This window comes from Phyllobates terribilis, unplaced genomic scaffold (genome assembly GCF_046119375.1).
Source record: "Phyllobates terribilis strain yellow unplaced genomic scaffold, ASM4611937v1 Scaffold_4__5_contigs__length_816908805, whole genome shotgun sequence".
In the NCBI taxonomy this organism is placed as follows: domain Eukaryota; kingdom Metazoa; phylum Chordata; class Amphibia; order Anura; family Dendrobatidae; genus Phyllobates; species Phyllobates terribilis.
The window spans coordinates 170,906,218-170,925,783 of record NW_027362764.1 but is presented as its reverse complement, the minus strand read 5'-3'; the positions used below and the strand labels follow the sequence as shown (position 1 = coordinate 170,925,783).

General features: G+C 43.8%; 1 protein-coding gene across 2 annotated transcripts in view; it reads right to left on the bottom strand.

Moving 5' to 3' along the window:
* Positions 1 to 19,566, bottom strand: part of CHN2 (chimerin 2) — a 481,322-nt gene that overhangs the window by 8,477 nt on the left and 453,279 nt on the right. For both annotated transcript variants that reach the window (XM_073677920.1, XM_073677921.1), the window contains exons 11-12: positions 5,364 to 5,501; positions 1,069 to 1,174 (exon numbers count right to left, since the gene is read on the bottom strand). In XM_073677920.1, coding sequence (XP_073534021.1) covers positions 1,069 to 1,174; positions 5,364 to 5,501 — 244 coding nt within the window. The remainder of the gene's footprint in view (positions 1 to 1,068; positions 1,175 to 5,363; positions 5,502 to 19,566) is intronic.

The following is a 19,566-nucleotide window of genomic DNA, read 5'->3' as shown; positions in this document are numbered from 1 at the left end:
CACGCTGTCACGCAGATGTTATGGTATTTATAATTATTTTAGTAATACCATAACAGTAATACAAAAATAAAACTAATTAAAAAATTATAAACTGGTTTATTCGTAATTGTAATAGTTCAGTAATGATACAAATAAAAATGGCAATGCATTTGTGAGGCCTAGTTCCAGTAAGTTAGTGTAGTGTTGGTATGGGGAGTACAATTGGGGGAGACAGGTTGAACTTGATGGACCTAGGTCTTTATTCAACCTACGTTACTATGTTACTATCCCTGAATTCTAAGTGTATGCTGTTGTTTACTAACTGTGAAGGATTTATCACTATGAGATTAACATTGCTGGACTACATTAGTCCGGAAACGCCCCATCCTGTGATTAGCAGCTCACTGTCTCTGGACTTAGTACACAGAGAGCCTGGTGTGGGCGGGGTTAGCTTTCTCAGCTCTGCTTCATTCTAAATCTAAAAGCTATGATTGTGTCAGAACCACTGTACCCAGTAATCTAAGTGATCCATCATTGGATTCAACTTTATCTATATTATGCTGCTCTCAAATGAGGTAGCAAAAACTTGCTGACAGATTCCCTTTAAAGGGAACCTATAAGGTCCCCAACAGCTAATACAATATGCATGAGGTGTAACTTAGCAGCACTGCAGTATTTTAAACTTTATTTATCTTGCAGCTTTCCATATGCCAATGAGCCATGATTAGTTCAGTAAGGCATCATTCCACACCCACCGCCTTCCAGACTAGTCCTGCCTTGGATACTCTAATCACACCTCCCTTGGTGTGATTCACAGCCTGCATACAATACCAGTTGTAGTAGGACCATTATGTAGACTGTCAATCATGACCAGGGAAGCAGGATTAGTAGACCCGATGAAGGACTAGTCCGGGGAAAATGCTGCCTTGCTGGACCTAATGAGCCCTGCCTCATTATCATATGCAAAGCTGCAAGATTAAATTTTTTAAAACACTGCAGCTTTAGTAAATTACAAAAACACGTAATGGTTGTGGGCAGTCAGGGGACCAGACAGGTAGCTTTTAAAAGTAAAAAAAAAAAGATACTTACTTTTTCAGGTGGATCATGAGGTACCGAAGAGTTTCGAAATGTGCAGGAGGCAGGAGCATAAGTGATTCATGTATAGCTTCTAATCTTTCATCTGGGTTTGATATTTCTAAAGAAAGAATTTCACATACAATACATTATATATTTATAGTAATATCTGCAAAGCCTAAAGGGTATCTGGACTTTTCACTTTGTTTTGATGTCTTGTAGCGCCTTTCAATGCTGTTAGTTTATAGGAGTCCAGGACCTGGACTCCCAACCAGTCACTCAAACCGAGGGGCAGAGTACGAAGTCTATGGTTCCGTATACTATGTATATCTTAAAAACCCGACCCTCACTGAACAACAGTACTGAGCAGGGGATACAGAATATCAAAATTATTTTAATGTTTATTTACCCTTTAAAATTATCATGGAAAATGTTTAAAGTATACCTGTTGTTTCAAGTAAGGTTTCAGAATAATCTGTCATATGTGTACATGAGAAAAAACACTATTTCTGGCCATTATATGACTCATATCTTGCATTTTTTTCTCCTATTTTCTCCTTTGCCGGCTTCAGTTTTTAGTTCCCTTTGAACTAGTGGGTAGAGACTATCAGCTATGATGTTGCCAAAACACAGCACACATAAAGAGATTGATTTCTGCTCTTCACTAAAGCACGGTGGTAAAAGCAGTATGATGGAAGACATCCTACAGTAGTACTGAGCTGTGTGGCTGTGACTCCAGCACTGGAAAGAGCTAAAACAGTTGCTCAAGCTGCCGCTCTATTTGACTGTGTCTACCTGACCTCTCATTGTGTTGAGTGCTCCTCCTTCCATAATAGCAGAAGTAACCTGACACCTCACTATGCTAACTATCAAGAAGAATTTTAGATATTTTTCAGGAGGCATGGAGGAATGAATGGCAGTGGAGAAGCAAGCAGATTTCTCTTATAAGATATATTACAAGTTTTCTTATATTCGCCTATACTATTGATTTTTATAGTATGTTGAAATGACAGGAACTATTTAAAATAATATTACCTTATGTTTGGAGTAAATGGCTACTTCTATTGTAAGATGAGATTTCTGGAGTCATGTTCTAGAGGTAGCAAATGTAATAGTGAACATTCCTACAAGACTTACATTGTTTTCTATGTACACTCCTCAACATTGAAATGTTCAACTGTCTACTTTAGTGTATCGCAGGGCTGTGCAGTCGGAGTCGGTGTCCATTTTGGTGGAGTCGGAGTCGGTATAAAATGGACCGACTCCAGCTCCTAAAATATATAATAAATTGGGTACAGTAGTTCAATGCAGTTTGTGGGGAATATTTTTTCATAAGAATTTGGGAAAGTTATGAAATGTCCTATAAATGTCTGTCCTATTCCTCATCTAAGGGTCTAGACTTTTATCTGAGATGAATCTGTGCTACAGTAAATTTATCACTTAAATATGAGCCATGTATGAGGGAGTCGGAGTGGTGGAGTCGGAGTTGGAGTCATAGAAATTGAGGAATAGGAGTTGGAGGTTTGGCTTACCGATTCCATAGCCCTGGTGTATCGACAACAAAATATTTGCTCTCTTCAATCAGCTACTTCTCTCTACAGGGAACAGCTGACGTAGCTGGTTGTGCTCTGGTGCCAATTGCATTATCAAATGCAGAATTCAATTGGTTGTAGATGGAAATTTAAAGGCAAACATTTTTTTTACATTCTGAATTGTCGCTGCTATGCATTCTGACTGCTGAGTCACCATGCTGGGCAATGTATGAAAATCTCAATGATTCCTGTCATCGTACTGCCACCATCTGATAAAGGTGTACAAATAGTAAACTTATCAAAAGTCTCCCACAATAAAACTTTTATATACTTATCAATAAAAGTAATGAATTCCAAGAACGCCTTTCCCTGGCTTGATCTTTCCATCTCCGTGTGGAGAGGCCAGCATGCTGAAATCAGCATCTACGTCCTACTCTGACTGCACAATGAGATTAAAGGGGTTTTCCCATGAACAAAAGTTGATAGATCTTGGAATAATAATAAGTTCCACTATTGGATGTGTTTAAATAAAATGTTCCTGAGCTGAGATAATCTTATAAATGTGCCCCTGCTGTGTACTGTGTAATGGCTGTGTCTGACAGTGCAGGAACATGGTCTGATCATACCACAGCTCCTGGACAGGGGAGGAGAAAAAGAGTATACAGACATTACAGCACGGGATTGCAGCTAATTCTTTCTGTGAGGTAAAACATTTCCCTGCCTGTTTTTAAACAATGTTTTACTTCAAAGAAAGAATCATTTGCGATCTCGTGCTGTCCTGTTTGTATACTTTTTTACTCCCCCCCCACCCCTGCCCAGGAGCTGTGGTATGATCAGACCATGTTCCTGTACGGTCAGACACAGCCATTACACAGTACACAGCAGGGGCACATTTATAAGATTATCTCAGCACAGGAACATTTTATAAACACATCCAATTGTGGAATTATTATTATTCCAAGATCTATTGATTAAAATGAACTTTTGTTCATGGGAAAACCCCTTTAAGTCTATGCGCATACATTGATTTGGTCTCACTCTTAAGCCCAATTTACATGGACCGATTTCTGCCCATAAACAAGTATTGATTGACAATGTACAAGTTCACACAGGTTGACACAACTGTAGGGACAGAACAATTTGTAATATGATCATTCTGTCCCCATACAGTATCATATTCTAAACAAAACATCATCTGTTTACATGGGACGTTGTGCTACCGAAAACTATATTTTATGGTCCGCATGAATGATCCAATGAGCCGGCGGACTTACTCATTCATTGAATGATGGCGGAGTGCTTACATGGGCCTGTGATCGGGAATGAGCTGTAATGAGAATTAAAGGGGTTTTCCCACTAACAAAGTTAATTTTAAAGTTGATTTTAATCAATATATTTTGGAATAAAAATAATTTCCACAATTAGATGTGTATTAAAAAAATGTTCCTGTGCTGAGATAATCTTATAAATGTGCCCCTGCTGTGTACTGTGTAATGGCTGTGTCTGACCATGCAGGGACATGGTCTGATCATACCATAGCTCCTGGGCAGGGAGGAAGCAAAAGAATATACAGACAGGACTGCCTGGGATCACAGCTGATTTTTTCTGTGAGGTAAAACATTTCCTTGACTATTTTTAAAAAATGTTTTACCTCAAAAAGAATTACTTGCGATCCTGTGCTGTAATGTCTGTATACTTATTTACTTCCCCCCCCTGCCCAGGAGATGTGGTAAGATCATGTTTCTGTACGGTGAGACACAGCCATTACACAGTACACAGCAGGGGCACATTTATAAGATTATCTCAGCACAGGAATTTTTTTTTTAAAAAAAAAACACCCATTTGTGGAAATTATTATTATTCCAAAATGTACTGATTAAAATGTACTTTGTTCGTGGGACAACCCCTTTAATTACCGGCCCTTAAAATAAAGGCCAATGGTCAATTTACAAGTATGTGATTGTTATCGTGCCTCCAGTATAACCTTTGCTATTAATCCTGCCCTACAGCAAAATGCAAACTACTGTTTTTTCTATCAGTACATGAAGACAGCCAACTCACAAATTCTGTGGCCAAATCAGCAGCGCAAGACCAAAGTTCAAGTACAGGATGCCAAGTGGGATCACCCCAAAGGCACACAAAGTTTAGTACTAGCATTAACGTTTCTTCAATGTCCTATAGACAAAACCTTGAAGGGGTATTCCCATCTCCAAGATCCTATATCAATATATAGTAGGTGTAATAATAGTAATAATATTAGCAAATACCTCCAATTAGAAATGTAGTATAGTTCTTCTGATTAGCTATGTCTCTTTACTCATGTGCAGGATCTCAGGTATCCATGGTTAAGTCCACTGATATAGTGACACTTAGTTAGCTAGTTGCTAGTGGTCGTAACCATGGATACCTAAGGTCCTGCAATGCCCTGCACATGGGGTAAGAGATGTAGCGAATCAGAAGAATTATACTACATTTCTAATTGGAGGCATATGCTAATATTATTATTATTATTATTGTTATTACGCCTACTACATATTGGGATAGGATCCTAGAGATGGGAATAACCCTTTAAACACCCTGTAATTTCTACGAAAGAAATTGAAAGAACAATCCTAGTAAAACTGAAAGACTGTGTTCTGCTCGGTGCTGGGCCGGAGTTGGTTGTGCATTAGTCAGGGATTCACAGACCACCAAAGAGACAATTGTTGTGTCTATCCTCGCCATTTCAGATGTTTTGTCTTACAGCACTCCTATAGGTTACAATTACTGCACACTTACTTGCTGCTTCAATAAATTTGGAATATGTGTCATATGTGATCACTGGAATCGGTAAATCCCTGAAATATAATTTCAGCGCCCCAGCGATGATGTTTATGTCTGGATAAGTAGTGCTGGAGAGATCAGTCTTGTCGCCATCTACAAAGCAAAAAGAGGAATGTCAGATCTATAGCAACACGTATTACCGACAGCACATAATGCCATATAGAGATAAACCAGAATGTTAATTACCCGTCAATAAGCAGGTACAGACGTAGTGAAATGTGAACAAACCCCAAACAATCAAATTCACTTCAATATATCAACCTCTTATTGAGCATGGGGCTTGTTGGTAGATTCTCACTGGTGCGTGTGCACTAGTATATTGCCACTAAGTACTGGGTTTTCATTGCAGCACTGGGATCCTGGGTTTGAATCTAACCAGGGACATCGGCAAGGGTCTCTTTGTGTTTGCTTGGTATTCCAGTTATTTGGCTTCCTTTGAAATTGACCCCCAAAAAAGAGCATTGCAAGCCTCATTGGGGTCACTGATCCTGACGGACTCTGCACAGCATAGAGGAATATGTTGGAGGTAAAGAACAGGAAATAATCATTTTATCAGTAAAAAAATGTTGGTATACTCCGTTGGAAGAATTGTTTCTTGGATAGAATGGTTGTGATAATCGAGTAACTAAACAAATTTAAGGAGGTCCAGGATACCTTTCTTGAAAGCCTTAATATTACAGTTCATGGGTGCTAGATTCTGTGATGGGACATTGATCCAGGGATCTAATCTGATGTCGTATATGGAGTCGGGAAGGAATTTTTTCCCTAATATGCAGCAATTAGCATCTTCCTAATGGGGTTTTTGCCTTCTTCTGGGTCAACATGTTAGGCAACATGTAAAAACATTGTCATAGCCATCTCCACAAATTCTGTTAGACACACTGTACCTTATGTGCGGTATCATCAGGGTGCGCATGCGCGCCGTATTTCCCACACGTCCCGCCCCCAATGGCATCAGTACGGCGCGATGCGTGTCATTGACGTCACAGGAAGTATTCTTCCTGACACGCACCGCTCACGTGATCTGCCGAACGGGACGGAAATGACGTTGGAGACTCCGCCCCCATGCGCCGCGTCAGTACCTGATATCGAACACATGTCTTTGGCGGCAAATATAAACCTACCTGGCACATAGAACACACAGGCCCCCCGACGAAGCCTACGCGAAACGCGCGTAGGGGCTCCTGTTTTCTTGACCAACATGGCACTGCAGCACTTTATGGGTGAGTCTACTGACTATGGATACCATTATGTTTCCCTGGATATACAGCCATTTCGGCTAGCCGGGGTTGCATTAACATTTATTGTTGTAGGGACTTTATAACTGGTTCTATATATATTCTTGGATTATTTTCCTTACATGGAATATGTCCCATTTGATTTCCTTATATGTCTAGACACCCTATGTGCAATACTACATCATTACATAGTAGTGCCAAATTTGTCACACATTTGTGTATTTTATTATCTACATTTCACCATTATGATTGTAATTAACTCTGTTTTAATTGATTCAATAAATGTCATTATGTTTTACATGCAACACTGTTTTTGATTCTCTTTTGGGTCGTAACTCCCTGTTTTTCCGTATTGTTCCTCATTGTTATAGCCATTGTCTGCTCTGTCTAACTGATGGGGATACTGAAGTCGGGTCTTCCCTCTATTAACTAAAAATTCTCTAGTGGATGCTTTAAAAAGGTTGAACTTTATGGACTTCTTTCTACTACTAAAACTATTAATAACCCTGTTACACAGCATTGTAGAAGGCACCATGTGCCAGACATGGAGTGCCTATGACCCTAGAGCACAGACCCCCAGACTCCATGTGTGCCTCCATACATGCTTGTGCTTGATACCTAAAGCTATATTCATGCGTTCACAAGCCATCTATGTAGGGTCTGTATATGTCTTGCAAAAACTAAGCTCAGATTCTTTAACATGTGAATTCAGCCTTAATATTACGGATTTCTGCTAGAATTTTTCTCAGCACGCCCTGCTGGAAGGAGTATAATTAGAGCAAAACCGTGAGTGATTGTTCTTCAGTCCGCTGGTTACAGGGAGTCTGGGAACAACTTGGGTGGTAGATATTGACACTGCAGTAATATAGATAAGAGAAATATGTACAGCATTACTGAAAACACTCCAGGCAAGTCTGTGGTACCAGGACAGTGCTGGAGATCAGCGGGGGGACATAGTTTTCTAAAAATATACATTACTTAGTCAAAGGTATGTCAACTGGACACAGTGAAAGTCTGTGTAACCTGTTCTGGCCCCGATCTTCTCGCCGCTCTATTTTTAAACACTTTTCCAGACTTTCTAAATTTTCAAGTCAACTGATATTCCTGAACACACACAAAGCATAGACTTTGGCTCAGAGCTGCATTCATTGTAGATACGTAAAATGCAATGCCTTGTATCTGTTACTTTGGATCATATGGTATTTATTAGTAAATCCTCCATTTCCCCTCATTTTCCACATTTACATTTTTTTGGCTTAGGGTTTTGGAACATAGCTTTATTTGTGATCAGAGTTGAGCGACCCCAAACTGTAAAGTTTGAGATTCGTTCCAAACAGCTAGTGTCCAGTGCAGAACTCCAAGCATGGACTCCTCCCGGTAGTCCGTTTCAGTGTTTGGAGTTCTGGAAGGGGAGATAGAGAATTTTACACCACCAAAGTTTGGGTCCCCATTGACTTCTATGGAGTTCAGGTTCTGGTTAAACTTTGGGTTCAGTTCTGGTACCCGAACCAAACTTTGGACTAAAGTTCGGTCGAACCCGCCGAACCTGAACTTCCATGCATCCGCTCATCTCCGACTCATAGAGATCTATATTTTTTCTAAGGTCCCATGTTGTACCTCTCATAAGAACATAGAGGTTTCTTCTGACAGATCCATGCCATATTACTGATATACTCTCCCATAGAAGCACTGCATCTCCATATAGTGAAAGAACTAATGTATACTATGTTGATGTATATCTGCCATCTTGTACAGCTAAACACACATCACAAATGTAATTTAAAGTGACTCGGTTAAATGCACACTGACTGTAATGTTTGCTGTAAAATTCATCGCTTCCCAGTAAAATCAGGTGATTGCAGGTGCTCCAAGAAAAACTCAGCTTGGTGTGATATCTGCAATTTATACTGGGGCTGTCTTCAATAGACAATACCTTTAATTTAGTAGTAAATGCAGGAAAGTGCTGATGTTTATTTATAGTTTAGACAAATAAAATGGGAAAAAAACACCCAAAAAATGATTAAAGCGCACCGGCCATTTCAGGTAACATTTCAGAAGTCTTTATCCCGCATGTGCTTATGAGGAATAACACTATTTTGGCCAATAGATGACTTCTATTAAGCAAGTTTGACTAGTTTTCCCATCTGCAGGCTCTCTAATTTTCAGCTCACTCTGAGCTGTTGGGATGAGACAAGCTACTGTTATGTCTTTTATACACAGCACATAAAGAGATATATTAAAGCTCTTCTTTGCCTGTAGGACAGAAAAAGAAGCAGCTGAAGCAGCATGGAACACATTATATAGCAGTACTGAGCGGTGTGGCTGCAAATGTCTTTAACCCCTTAAGCCCCGGAGCATTTTTCGTTTTTGCATTTTCGTTTTTGCTCCCCTTGTTCCCAGAGCCATAGCGTTTTTATTTTTTGGTCAATATGGCCATGTGAGGGCTTATTTTTTGCGGGACGAGTTGTACTTTTCAACGCCATTACTAGTTTTACCATATCCTGTACGAGAAAACAGGAAAAAAATTCCAAATGCGGTAAAATTGCAAAAAAAGTGCAATACCACAGTTGTTTTTTATTTATTTTTTTTACCACGTTCACTGATTGCTAAAACTGACCTGCCCTTCTTATTCTACAGGTCATTACGAGTTCATAGACACCAAACATGTATAGGTTCTTTTATATTTAAGTGGTGAAAAAAAATTCCAAAATTTGGTAAAAAAAATAAATAAAAAAATAGTGCCATTTTCTAAGACCCGTAGCGTCTCCATTTTTCGGGATCTGGGGCTGGGTGAGGGCTTATTTTTTGCGCGCCGGGCTGACGTTTTTATTGATAACATTTGGGGTAGATCCGATGTTTTGATCGCCCGTTATTGCATTTTATTGCAATTTTGCGGCGACCAAAAAACGTAATTCTGGCGTTTAGAATTTTTTTCTCGTTACGCCGTTTACCGATCAGATAAATTTTTTTTTTATATTGATAGATCGGGCGATTCTGAACGCGGCGATACCAAATATGTGTATGTGGGTTTTTTTTTTATATATATTTTATTTTGAATGGGGCGAAAGGGGGGTGATTTAAACTTTTATATTTTTTTATTTTTTTTTATATTTTTAAAAACTCTTTTTTTTTTACTTTTTGCATGCTTCTATAGTCTCCATAGGAGACTAGAAGCAGCAACTATCCGATCGCCTCTGCTACATACAGGGGACGAGCAGGTCCCCTGCATGCAGCAGAAATGGTCCTGTGCTATGAGCGCCGACCACTAGGTGGCGCTCATAGCGATAAGATCATGACAACCACAGGCGTCTGCTGCAGACCCTGGGTTGTCATGCACGCCCATCGGCGACCCGCGATCACGTGACGGGGTCGCCGGTAGGCGGGGCTTATGACGCGCTACCCAGAAGCGCGCGTTAAATGCTGCTGTCGGAGATTGACAGCAGCATTTAACATGGTAACAGCCGCGGGTGGATCGCGATTCCACCCGCGGCTGTTGCGGGCACATGTCAGCTGTAAGAATCAGCTGACATGTGCTCCGTTCAGTGAGGGCTCAGCGCAGCAGCCCTCACTGAACGGGGGGATCGCAAATATGCGTACTAATACGTCCCCGGTAAGTAAGGGGTTAAATAGGAAAGTATTACGACTGAATGAGGTACTTGTTTAAAAAAAATGAATTGCCACAAATAAGAGAGTTAAAGGGGTATTCCCATCTCCAAGATCCTATCCCAATATGTAGTTGGTGTAATAATAATAATATTAGCAAATACCTCCACATAGAAATGTAGTATAGCATTTTTGATTCGCTATCTCTCTTACCTCATGTGCAGGAATCGCAGGACCTTAGGTATCCATGGTTACGACCACTAGCAACTAGCTAACTAACTGTGACTTTATCAGTGGGCGTAACTGTGGCACCCCAGGGGTCTGGTTACCACAGTAATAGAAATATTACATCTGGGAGCAAGTGGGAGGTTTCCTGGTCAGGAGCCCTTAAGCATGCAACACCTCCTGCCCAGACCTGGGCGGGGAGGAATCTGCCCTTATAAACTGGGTCTGGGGCAGGGTTAGACAGTCGGAGCCTGGAGTGAAGTTCCAGACACAGGGCAAGAAACAGCAGGAGCTCTGTAGGAGCAGGAGCTGAGTGCTAGGGACTGGAAGCAGATATTGCTCGTCCTGGCTGAAGAGACTACGACCGGACAACGGAGTCCGAGGCTGTGGGTGTTAGAACCTTGCTCTTAGGTTTTTTCTATTGCTGGTCACATGACCTTGTTGGCCTATTTAGTCCTGCTCCGCCCTTCTGGCTTTGCTGGACTTCATTGTATTACTACTCTTTAACTAGCCGGTGCTCAGTATCTAACTCTGTTAGTTTGCTTGGTCTTCGGACCTCTGTGTTCTATATATTTTGTTTGTTTGTCTGTCTGCTACTATTTCTGTTAGGAGGTGTCCATTTTGCTTCCAGTCCCTAGTACTTGTAGGGATTCCTTCCCCACATCTATAGGTCTCCGTACAGACTAGCTGAGGACTTTAGCAGGTCTGATCGCAGGATCAGGTCCCCTGTTACATCGTAGGGATCAAGCTGAGTTCTATCGTAGGGACAGATCTCCTCTCTTTCCTTAGCTCTGGTAGCAGAACATAACAGTAAGTCCAGCCTGCAAATTCTCTAAGGAAAGATTTTTCTGTTCCATCATGGTGTCGGTTCAGGATTTGGCTCAACGCCTGCAGGGACTCTCTCTGGAGGTGGCCGAGCTCCATCAGCACGTGAGTAACTGTCCTGGAGCACATTTCTTGGAGCCTAAGGTACGTTTGCCTGATTTATTTTTTGGTGAACACCAAGAATTTTTTTCATTTAAAAATGCTTGCTTATTGTATTTTCGTTTGAGACCCAGGTCCTCTGGGGATGAATCCCAGCGCGTAGGGTTCATAATGTCACTTTTGCGCAAAGAGCCTCAGGAGTGGGCCTTTTCTTTGCAACCTAGTGATACATGCTTTAGATCAGTGGATAGTTTTTTTTCTGCTTTGGGGCTATTATATGATGATCCTGACCGTGTCTCATCTGCTGAGACTGAGTTGAGACGTTTGAGACAGGGATCAGGTAATGTGGAAAAATATTGTACTCATTTCCGTCGGTGGTCTACTCAAATAGGGTGGAACGATTCTGCTCTGAAGAGTCTGTTTCTTGCTGGGCTTAGTGAAAGGGTTAAAGATCTGCTAATTGCTTATCCCACACCTGAAGATTTGCAACAGGCTATGCAATTAGCTATACGGGTGGCTAGGAGACTGCGTGCAAGGGTTAATGAGAGCAAATCCTCTGCTATGTCAGTTTCTGGTCATGAGAATGTGTGTACTGACAGTGGAGAGCCGATGGAGATTGGAGCGATGGCACCTCGCTCTCAAGAAAAGGACCGCAGATTTTCTGAAGGCTTGTGTTTCTATTGCGGAAATTCTGGTCATTTCATTAAAAGCTGTGTGCTTCGTATGAAGAAAGAAAAAAAAATGGTCAGTCATGCCCGTATTGCCTGTTTAAATTCCAAGGGTGTATTTTTAGCTGCCTCCACTATTGCTCAGGAAAAATTAATGGAATTTCGGGTGTTTGTCGATTGTGGGTCTACTCTGAATGTAATTGATGGGGGGTTCTTGGAAAAACTCAATTTAAATCCCGAACCTTTGTCATCCCCCATTGCTGTGGTTTCTGTGGATGGCTCCCCTTTGAAGAATGTTACTCTCAAGGTCTGTGAATTTCCCCTCACTATTAATGGTGTTCACCATGAGAATTTGGATTTGGTAGTTTTGAATAACTTGCCTTCTCCGGTGGTGTTGGGATTGCCCTGGTTAAAATTGCACAATCCTGTACTGGATTGGTCTACCAATGAAATTAAATCCTGGAGCCATAAATGTTATGACAAGTGTTGTAACGGGCGTATTGCAGCTGTGGATAGGGGGGAATTGCCTGTTCCTATTCAGGATTTTTGGAGAGTTTTTTCTGAGAAGGAATCGCAGGTTTTGCCTCCCCATAGAGACTATGATTGTACTATTGAATTTGTCCCTGGAGCGACTCTTCCTAAAAGTCGTTTATTTAACCTTACTATTCCTGAGAGAAAGGCTTTGGAGGAATACATACAGACAAGTTTGGCCGCCGGTCACATTAGGCCCTCTAAGTCTCCTGTGGCGGTTGGATTTTTTTTTGTAAAAAAAAAGGACGGCGGTTTACGTCCTTGTCTGGATTTTCGTGAGATTAACAAAATTACTGTACGCAATCCTTACCCACTGCCATTGATTCCTGATCTGTTTAACCAGTTAGTGGGGGCCGAGTGGTTCTCTAAAATTGACCTTCGGGGGGCATACAATCTGTTGCGCATGAAGGAGGGTGACGAATGGAAGACTGCTTTTAACACTCCTGTGGGTCATTTTGAGAATTTGGTTATGCCTTTTGGTCTTACTAATGCTCCTGCATTTTTTCAGAATCTTATTAATGACATCCTTAGACCTTTGATCGGCAAAAATGTGGTTGTGTATTTGGATGACATTTTGATTTATTCGCCGGATCTGGAGTCTCATTGGCGGAGCGTACGTGAGGTATTACAGTTATTAATGGACAATTCACTGTTTGCTAAGCTGGAGAAATGTGAGTTCGCTGTACAGAGAATTAGTTTTTTGGGCTACATTATCTCCAGCGAAGGTTTTGAGATGGACCCGGTGAAAGTTCAAGCTGTGCAGGAATGGCCTAGGCCTATTGGTTTGAAGTCGATACAGAGGTTTTTGGGTTTCGCCAATTATTATAGAAAATTCATTAAAAATGTTTCTATTATTGTCAAACCTCTGACCGATCTCACCAGGAAAGGTGCTGATGCGGTTCAGTGGACTTCTGAGGCCATTGAAGCTTTTGTGTATCTCAAGGAGAGGTTCACCTCTGCTCCCATCCTTATGCAGCCTGATGTGACTAAGCCGTTTTTGGTTGAGGTTGATGCTTCCTCTGTGGGGGTTGGCGCAGTATTGTCTCAGGATAACGGGGATGGAGTACATCCCTGTGCCTTTTTTTCAAAAAAATTTTCAGAGACTGAACTGAATTACGATATTGGTAATCGGGAATTATTGGCTATTAAACTCGCATTTGAACACTGGCGCCACCTCTTGGAAGGTGCTGAATTTCCCGTTCAGGTTTTTACGGATCATAAAAATCTGATATATCTTGATGCTGCCAAGCGCCTGAATGCCCGTCAGGCTAGGTGGGCACTGTTTTTCTCGCGGTTTAATTTTTCCGTTACTTACATCCCAGGTACTAAGAATGTTAAGGCGGATGCCTTGTCTCGCAGTTTTTCTCCCATAGTCGGTGCTGAGAAAGAGGAGAACATTTTACAAGAAGGTGTTGTGATAGCTGCTTTGGACTCCGTTTTGGAAGATGAGATTCTTAAAGCACAGGAGAATGCCCCATCTAACACTCCCCATGGGAGGTTGTTTGTGCCTGGGACCTTTAGGAGAGATTTGTTTGTTGAGTGTCACTAATCTCGGTTGGCAGGTCATCCCGGAATCTCTGAGACCAAGAGACTGGTGGGTCGCAGTTTTTGGTGGCCTGGATGGCAGAAGGAAGTCATTAAGTGGGTGCGTCAATGTACTATATGTGCTAGATCAGGGGTCTCAAACACGCGGGCCGCGGGCCGCATGCGGCCCCTGAGGCTGCTTTATGCGGCCCGCAGGCACAGACCCCTTGACGATTCCGACCTGGTCCAGGAGGAGCCGCCGACAGCAGCGCTGAATTGCCACACAGAGACTGTTTCCCAACACTGCATTTCCAATGTCAGCCGCCGGCCAATCAGAGGCCAGCAGCTGACATCTGCGTGTCGGCGCAGCGAGTATGACGTCATTGCCATATGCAGATGTCAGCTGCTGGCCTCTGATTGGCCGGCGGCTGACATTGGAAATGCAGTGCTGGGAGACGGTCTCTGTGCGGCAATGCAGTGCTGCTCTCGGCGGCTCCTCCTGGACCAGGTCGGGATCGTCAAGGGGTCTGACTCTGTGGTGCCTGCGGGCCACATCTGCAGGAAGGCCGCCGAGGGAACGGAGGACAGGTGAGAATCATCTTTTTTTTTTTCTATTTTATGTGTGTGAAGAACAGCACAGGGGGCACATAGCCACAAGAGGGGACCTGGATGGGGCACATAGCCACAAGATGGGGACCTGGATGGGGCACATAGCCACAGGACGGGGACCTGGATGGGGCACATAGCCACAAGAGGGGACCTGGATGGGGCACATAGCCACAGGATGGGGACCTGGATGAGGCACATAGCCACAGGACGGGGACCTGGATGGGGCACATAGCCACAAGAGGGGACCTGGATGGGGCACATAGCCACAAGATGGGGACCTGGATGGGGCACATAGCCACAGGACGGGGACCTGGATGGGGCACATAGCCACAGGACGGGGACCTGGATGGGGCACATAGCCACAGGACGGGGACCTGGATGGGGCACATAGCCACAAGAGGGGACCTGGATGGGGCACATAGCCACAGGACGGGGACCTGGATGGGGCACATAGCCACAAGAGGGGACCTGGATGGGGCACATAGCCACAAGATGGGGACCTGGATGAGGCACATAGCCACAAGAGGGGACCTGGATGGGGCACATAGCCACAGGACGGGGACCTGGATGGGGCACATAGCCACAGGACGGGGACCTGGATGGGGCACATAGCCACAGGACGGGGACCTGGATGGGGCACATAGCCACAGGACGGGGACCTGGATGGGGCACAGAGCCTCAAGATGTGGACCTGGATGGGGCACATAGCCTCAAGATGGGGACCTGGATGGGGCACAGAGCCACAAGATGGGGACCAGAGCCACAAGATGGGGACCTGGATGGGGCACATAGCCACAAGATGGGGACCTGGATGGGGCACATAGCCACAAGATGGGGACCTGGATGGGGCACATAGCCACAAGATGGGGACCTGGATGGGGAACATTGCCACAGGATGGGGAACTGGATGAGGCATATTAGTACAAGATGGGCGCCAGGATGGGGAACGTTGCCACAGGATGGGGACCTGGATGGGGCACAGAGCCACAAGATGGGGACCTGGATGGGGCACAGAGCCACAAGATGGGGACCAGAGCCACAAGATGGGGACCTGGATGGGGAACATTGCCACAGGATGGGGACCTGGATGGGGCACATAGCCACAGGATGGGGACCTGGATGAGGCACATTAGTACAAGATGGGCGCCAGGATGGGGAACGTTGCCACAGGATGGGGACCTGGATGGGGCACATTAGTACAAGATGGGGACTTGGATGGGGAACATTACTACAAGATGTTTTCCATTATTACTATATGATGCTAATTGTAAGACAATATTACTGTATGTGGCCAATTGGGGGAAATAAAATTGTAAAAAAAATAAAAAATAAAATAAAGCATGAAAAAATATTGGGCACTAAAAATGCTGTTTTATATGTAAACTAAAGTAAACACAAAAAAGTGCACGTTTATTATCGCCACATCCATAACGACCCAAGCCATAAAAAAATAAACACGGCAAAAATGTTCAAAAGGTGTATACAAAAAAAATGGTATCACTAAAAATGTCACATTGAACAAAGAATGCGGCCCCCCAAATTCAAATTTTTTCCATGTGCGGCCCATATACCCAGCCGAGTTTGAGACCCCTGTGCTAGATCTAAGTCCTCACATACTCCTGCTGCGGGGTTGCTTTGCCCTCTGGAGGTTCCCAGTGCTCCTTGGACACATTTGGCTATGGACTTTATAATTGACCTTCCCCCCTCTGAGGGTTTTACTGTCATCTGGGTGGTCGTGGACCGTTTTAGCAAGATGTGTCACTTGGTTCCCTTCGTAAAACTGCCCTGCGCTAAGACTCTCGCTAAGGCCTTTGTCAAGGAAATTGTCAGACTTCATGGCGTTCCTACTGACATTGTTTCTGATAGGGGACCTCAGTTCGTGGCTCGTTTTTGGCGCGCCTTTTGTGACAGGTTGGGAGTTCATTTGTCGTTCTCATCCGGATATCATCCTGAATCTAATGGCCAGACAGAAAGGAAAAACCAGGATGTTGAGCAGTTCTTGCGTTGTTTTGTGGCAGACAATCAAGAGGGGTGGTCTGAGTTTCTGCCACTTGCTGAATTTGCTCTGAACAATCATACATCTTCTTCTGCTGGTTGTTCGCCTTTTTTTTGTTGTTCTGGGAGACATCCGTCGTTTGGGTCGTTCTCCAAGTTGGTATCTGCCGTGCCTGAGGAGGAGAATTTTTCCGGCGATTTGGAGAGAGTTTGGACGGATGTGCGTGGTAATCTTCAGGAGGCTAACAGAAAATCTAAAGACTACTTTGATAGGAAACGACAGGAGGTTTTGTTCGCTGTTGGTGACATGGTTTGGTTGTCCTCTAGGAATCTGCGGTTGAGGATTCCTTCTAAGAAATTGGGTCCCAAGTTTGTAGGGCCCTTTAAGGTGCTTCAGGTTGTCAACCAATCTGCTGTTAGGTTGGAGGTTCCTACCTCCTGGAGAATTAATCCGGTGTTTCATGTCTCTCTGTTGAAAAAAGCTGTTGTGTCGGATTGTGACGCCTCTTTCTCTGTTCCTCCGGTGGTGGAGGACGGGGAATATGAAATTTCTCGCATCCTTAATTCTAGACGGTATAGAGGTAGTTTGCAGTATCTCGTGTCCTGGAAAGGTTTCGGACCCGAGGATAACTCATGGGTGAGGTCGGATGATGTTTCCGCATCCAGACTTATCAGAGCGTTTCACAGGAGATTTCCTGATAAGCCTGGTCCTAGGGGATCCGGTGGATCCTCTTAGAAGGGGGGGTACTGTTAGAACCTTGCTCTTAGGTTTTTTCTATTGCTGGTCACATGACCTTGTTGGCCTATTTAGTCCTGCTCCGCCCTTCTGGCTTTGCTGGACTTCATTGTATTACTACTCTTTAGCTAGCCGGTGCTCAGTATCTAACTCTGTTAGTTTGCTTGGTCTTCGGACCTCTGTGTTCTATATATTTTGTTTGTTTGTCTGTCTGCTACTATTTCTGTTAGGAGGTGTCCATTTTGCTTCCAGTCCCTAGTACTTGTAGGGATTCCTTCCCCACATCTATAGGTCTCCGTACAGACTAGCTGAGGACTTTAGCAGGTCTGATCGCAGGATCAGGTCCCGTTACATCGTAGGGATCAAGCTGAGTTCTATCGTAGGGACAGATCTCCTCTCTTTCCTTAGCTCTGGTAGCAGAACATAGCAGAAACCAGCCGGCAGGGGATTCCAGGTCCTCTGGCCATAGAATCCCGGAGGCTCAGTCACAAGGAAGGGACCAGCACCGCCATCGAGGAGCGGAGGCTATCAGAAGGCCCCAAGTCACCAGCCATACGGGTGAGCACCACACGGTATACTCAGGGACGTGGGCTACTTCCACTCGCTTACAGCAAGGTAGCCAGGAAGAGTGCAGATAGACGGGGAGGCCTACAACTCCACCTGGCCAGGGGAAGTCCTGCTTGCTCGCAGACTGACCAGGCCCCTTATGCTAGCCAGTACTCCCGGGAGGGTCTGCCTTAATATCATCAGTAAAGACCCTGAACTGCACTGCAAAGACTCTGAGTCGTTCCTGCTTTCTCACTGCATACAGCACTACTAGTACTGGGATGCCCGCGTACCATCACTCCCATCATCCACATTCCCTGCCCTAAGGCCATACTCTTCCCGTGGGGAGTTATCCCATCTTTAGCTGCGCATACCACACCAGCCTCAGCGGACTGCCTCGCAGCGGCGGTACATCCTGACCGCAATCCACGGGTGGCGTAGTCGGACATTAAACCACAAAAACCCTATAAAGACTGCCACTGGTTTGACCACCCTGAGCCACGGGACCGGGTCGCCGCCACGGAGACTACAACCCCCAGAGACCCGGCTCCGGGTAACCCACACACGTGTACACTTGGCCCAGCGGGCGCGTCATAACCATGGATACCGAAGGTCCAGCGATGCCTGCACATGAGGAAAGAGAGATCACGAATCAGAAAAAATATACTACATTTCTAATTGGAGATATTTGCTAATATTACTATTATTACACCTACTACATAATGGGATAGGATCTTGGAGATGGGAATACCCCTTTAACCAATTTCTGAAATTCCTTTTTGCTATTATGGTCAGCTAAAATGAGCTCTTTACAGATTTTTTTTTTATTCTTGGGACCTCCAGCAATTAGCAGGGAACTTGGCAGCAGGTGTCAATTTCCTGCAGCGCCAACCCACAGGAAAAATGAAACATTAAATGGTGTTCATTCAGATCATTTGCCATTCTTGTAATGCACAATTATTCGGTGTCCTCCACCGGGAGAGGAAAAAGAGAATCTTTATAGCCAGTGTCTGCGCTGTCTAACTGATGGAGATACTGAAGTCAGGACTCCGCTTTATTAGCTAAAACTTCCCTAGTGGGTGTTTTACAAAGGGCATTCAATACTGGACTATCCTGGATTTTCTTGTGTTCATTTTTTTAACCCTATAATTTAGACACTTTCATCTTCAGAACTAGACATTATATAAAGACTTAGTAGCTGGGTTTTGCTCTCCCTTTCTCTATTGTTGGGTGCCTCTTCTGCAATGCCGGTCCTATAGCTCTGAATTGGTGTTAGAACTGAAGTCTCTGTGCTGTATTATTTCATCCAGCCGCAATAATGATGTACTGGGCTATTTGCAATGCTTTCATCTACACTCCCAATAAACAATTAAAATAATTTTAGGAACAAAAAAAACAACAGCTGCACCCATCGGGACATTAAACTAATCTTTTGTTCCATGAATACCATTTCTCAATCCTCTGTCAACAGGGGATCAGTAAAATCCATTCATATAAGCAGGGTCTGATCCAATGCATGCCGCACCTGCTTCACGTGTACTGACCATGTGACAACGCAG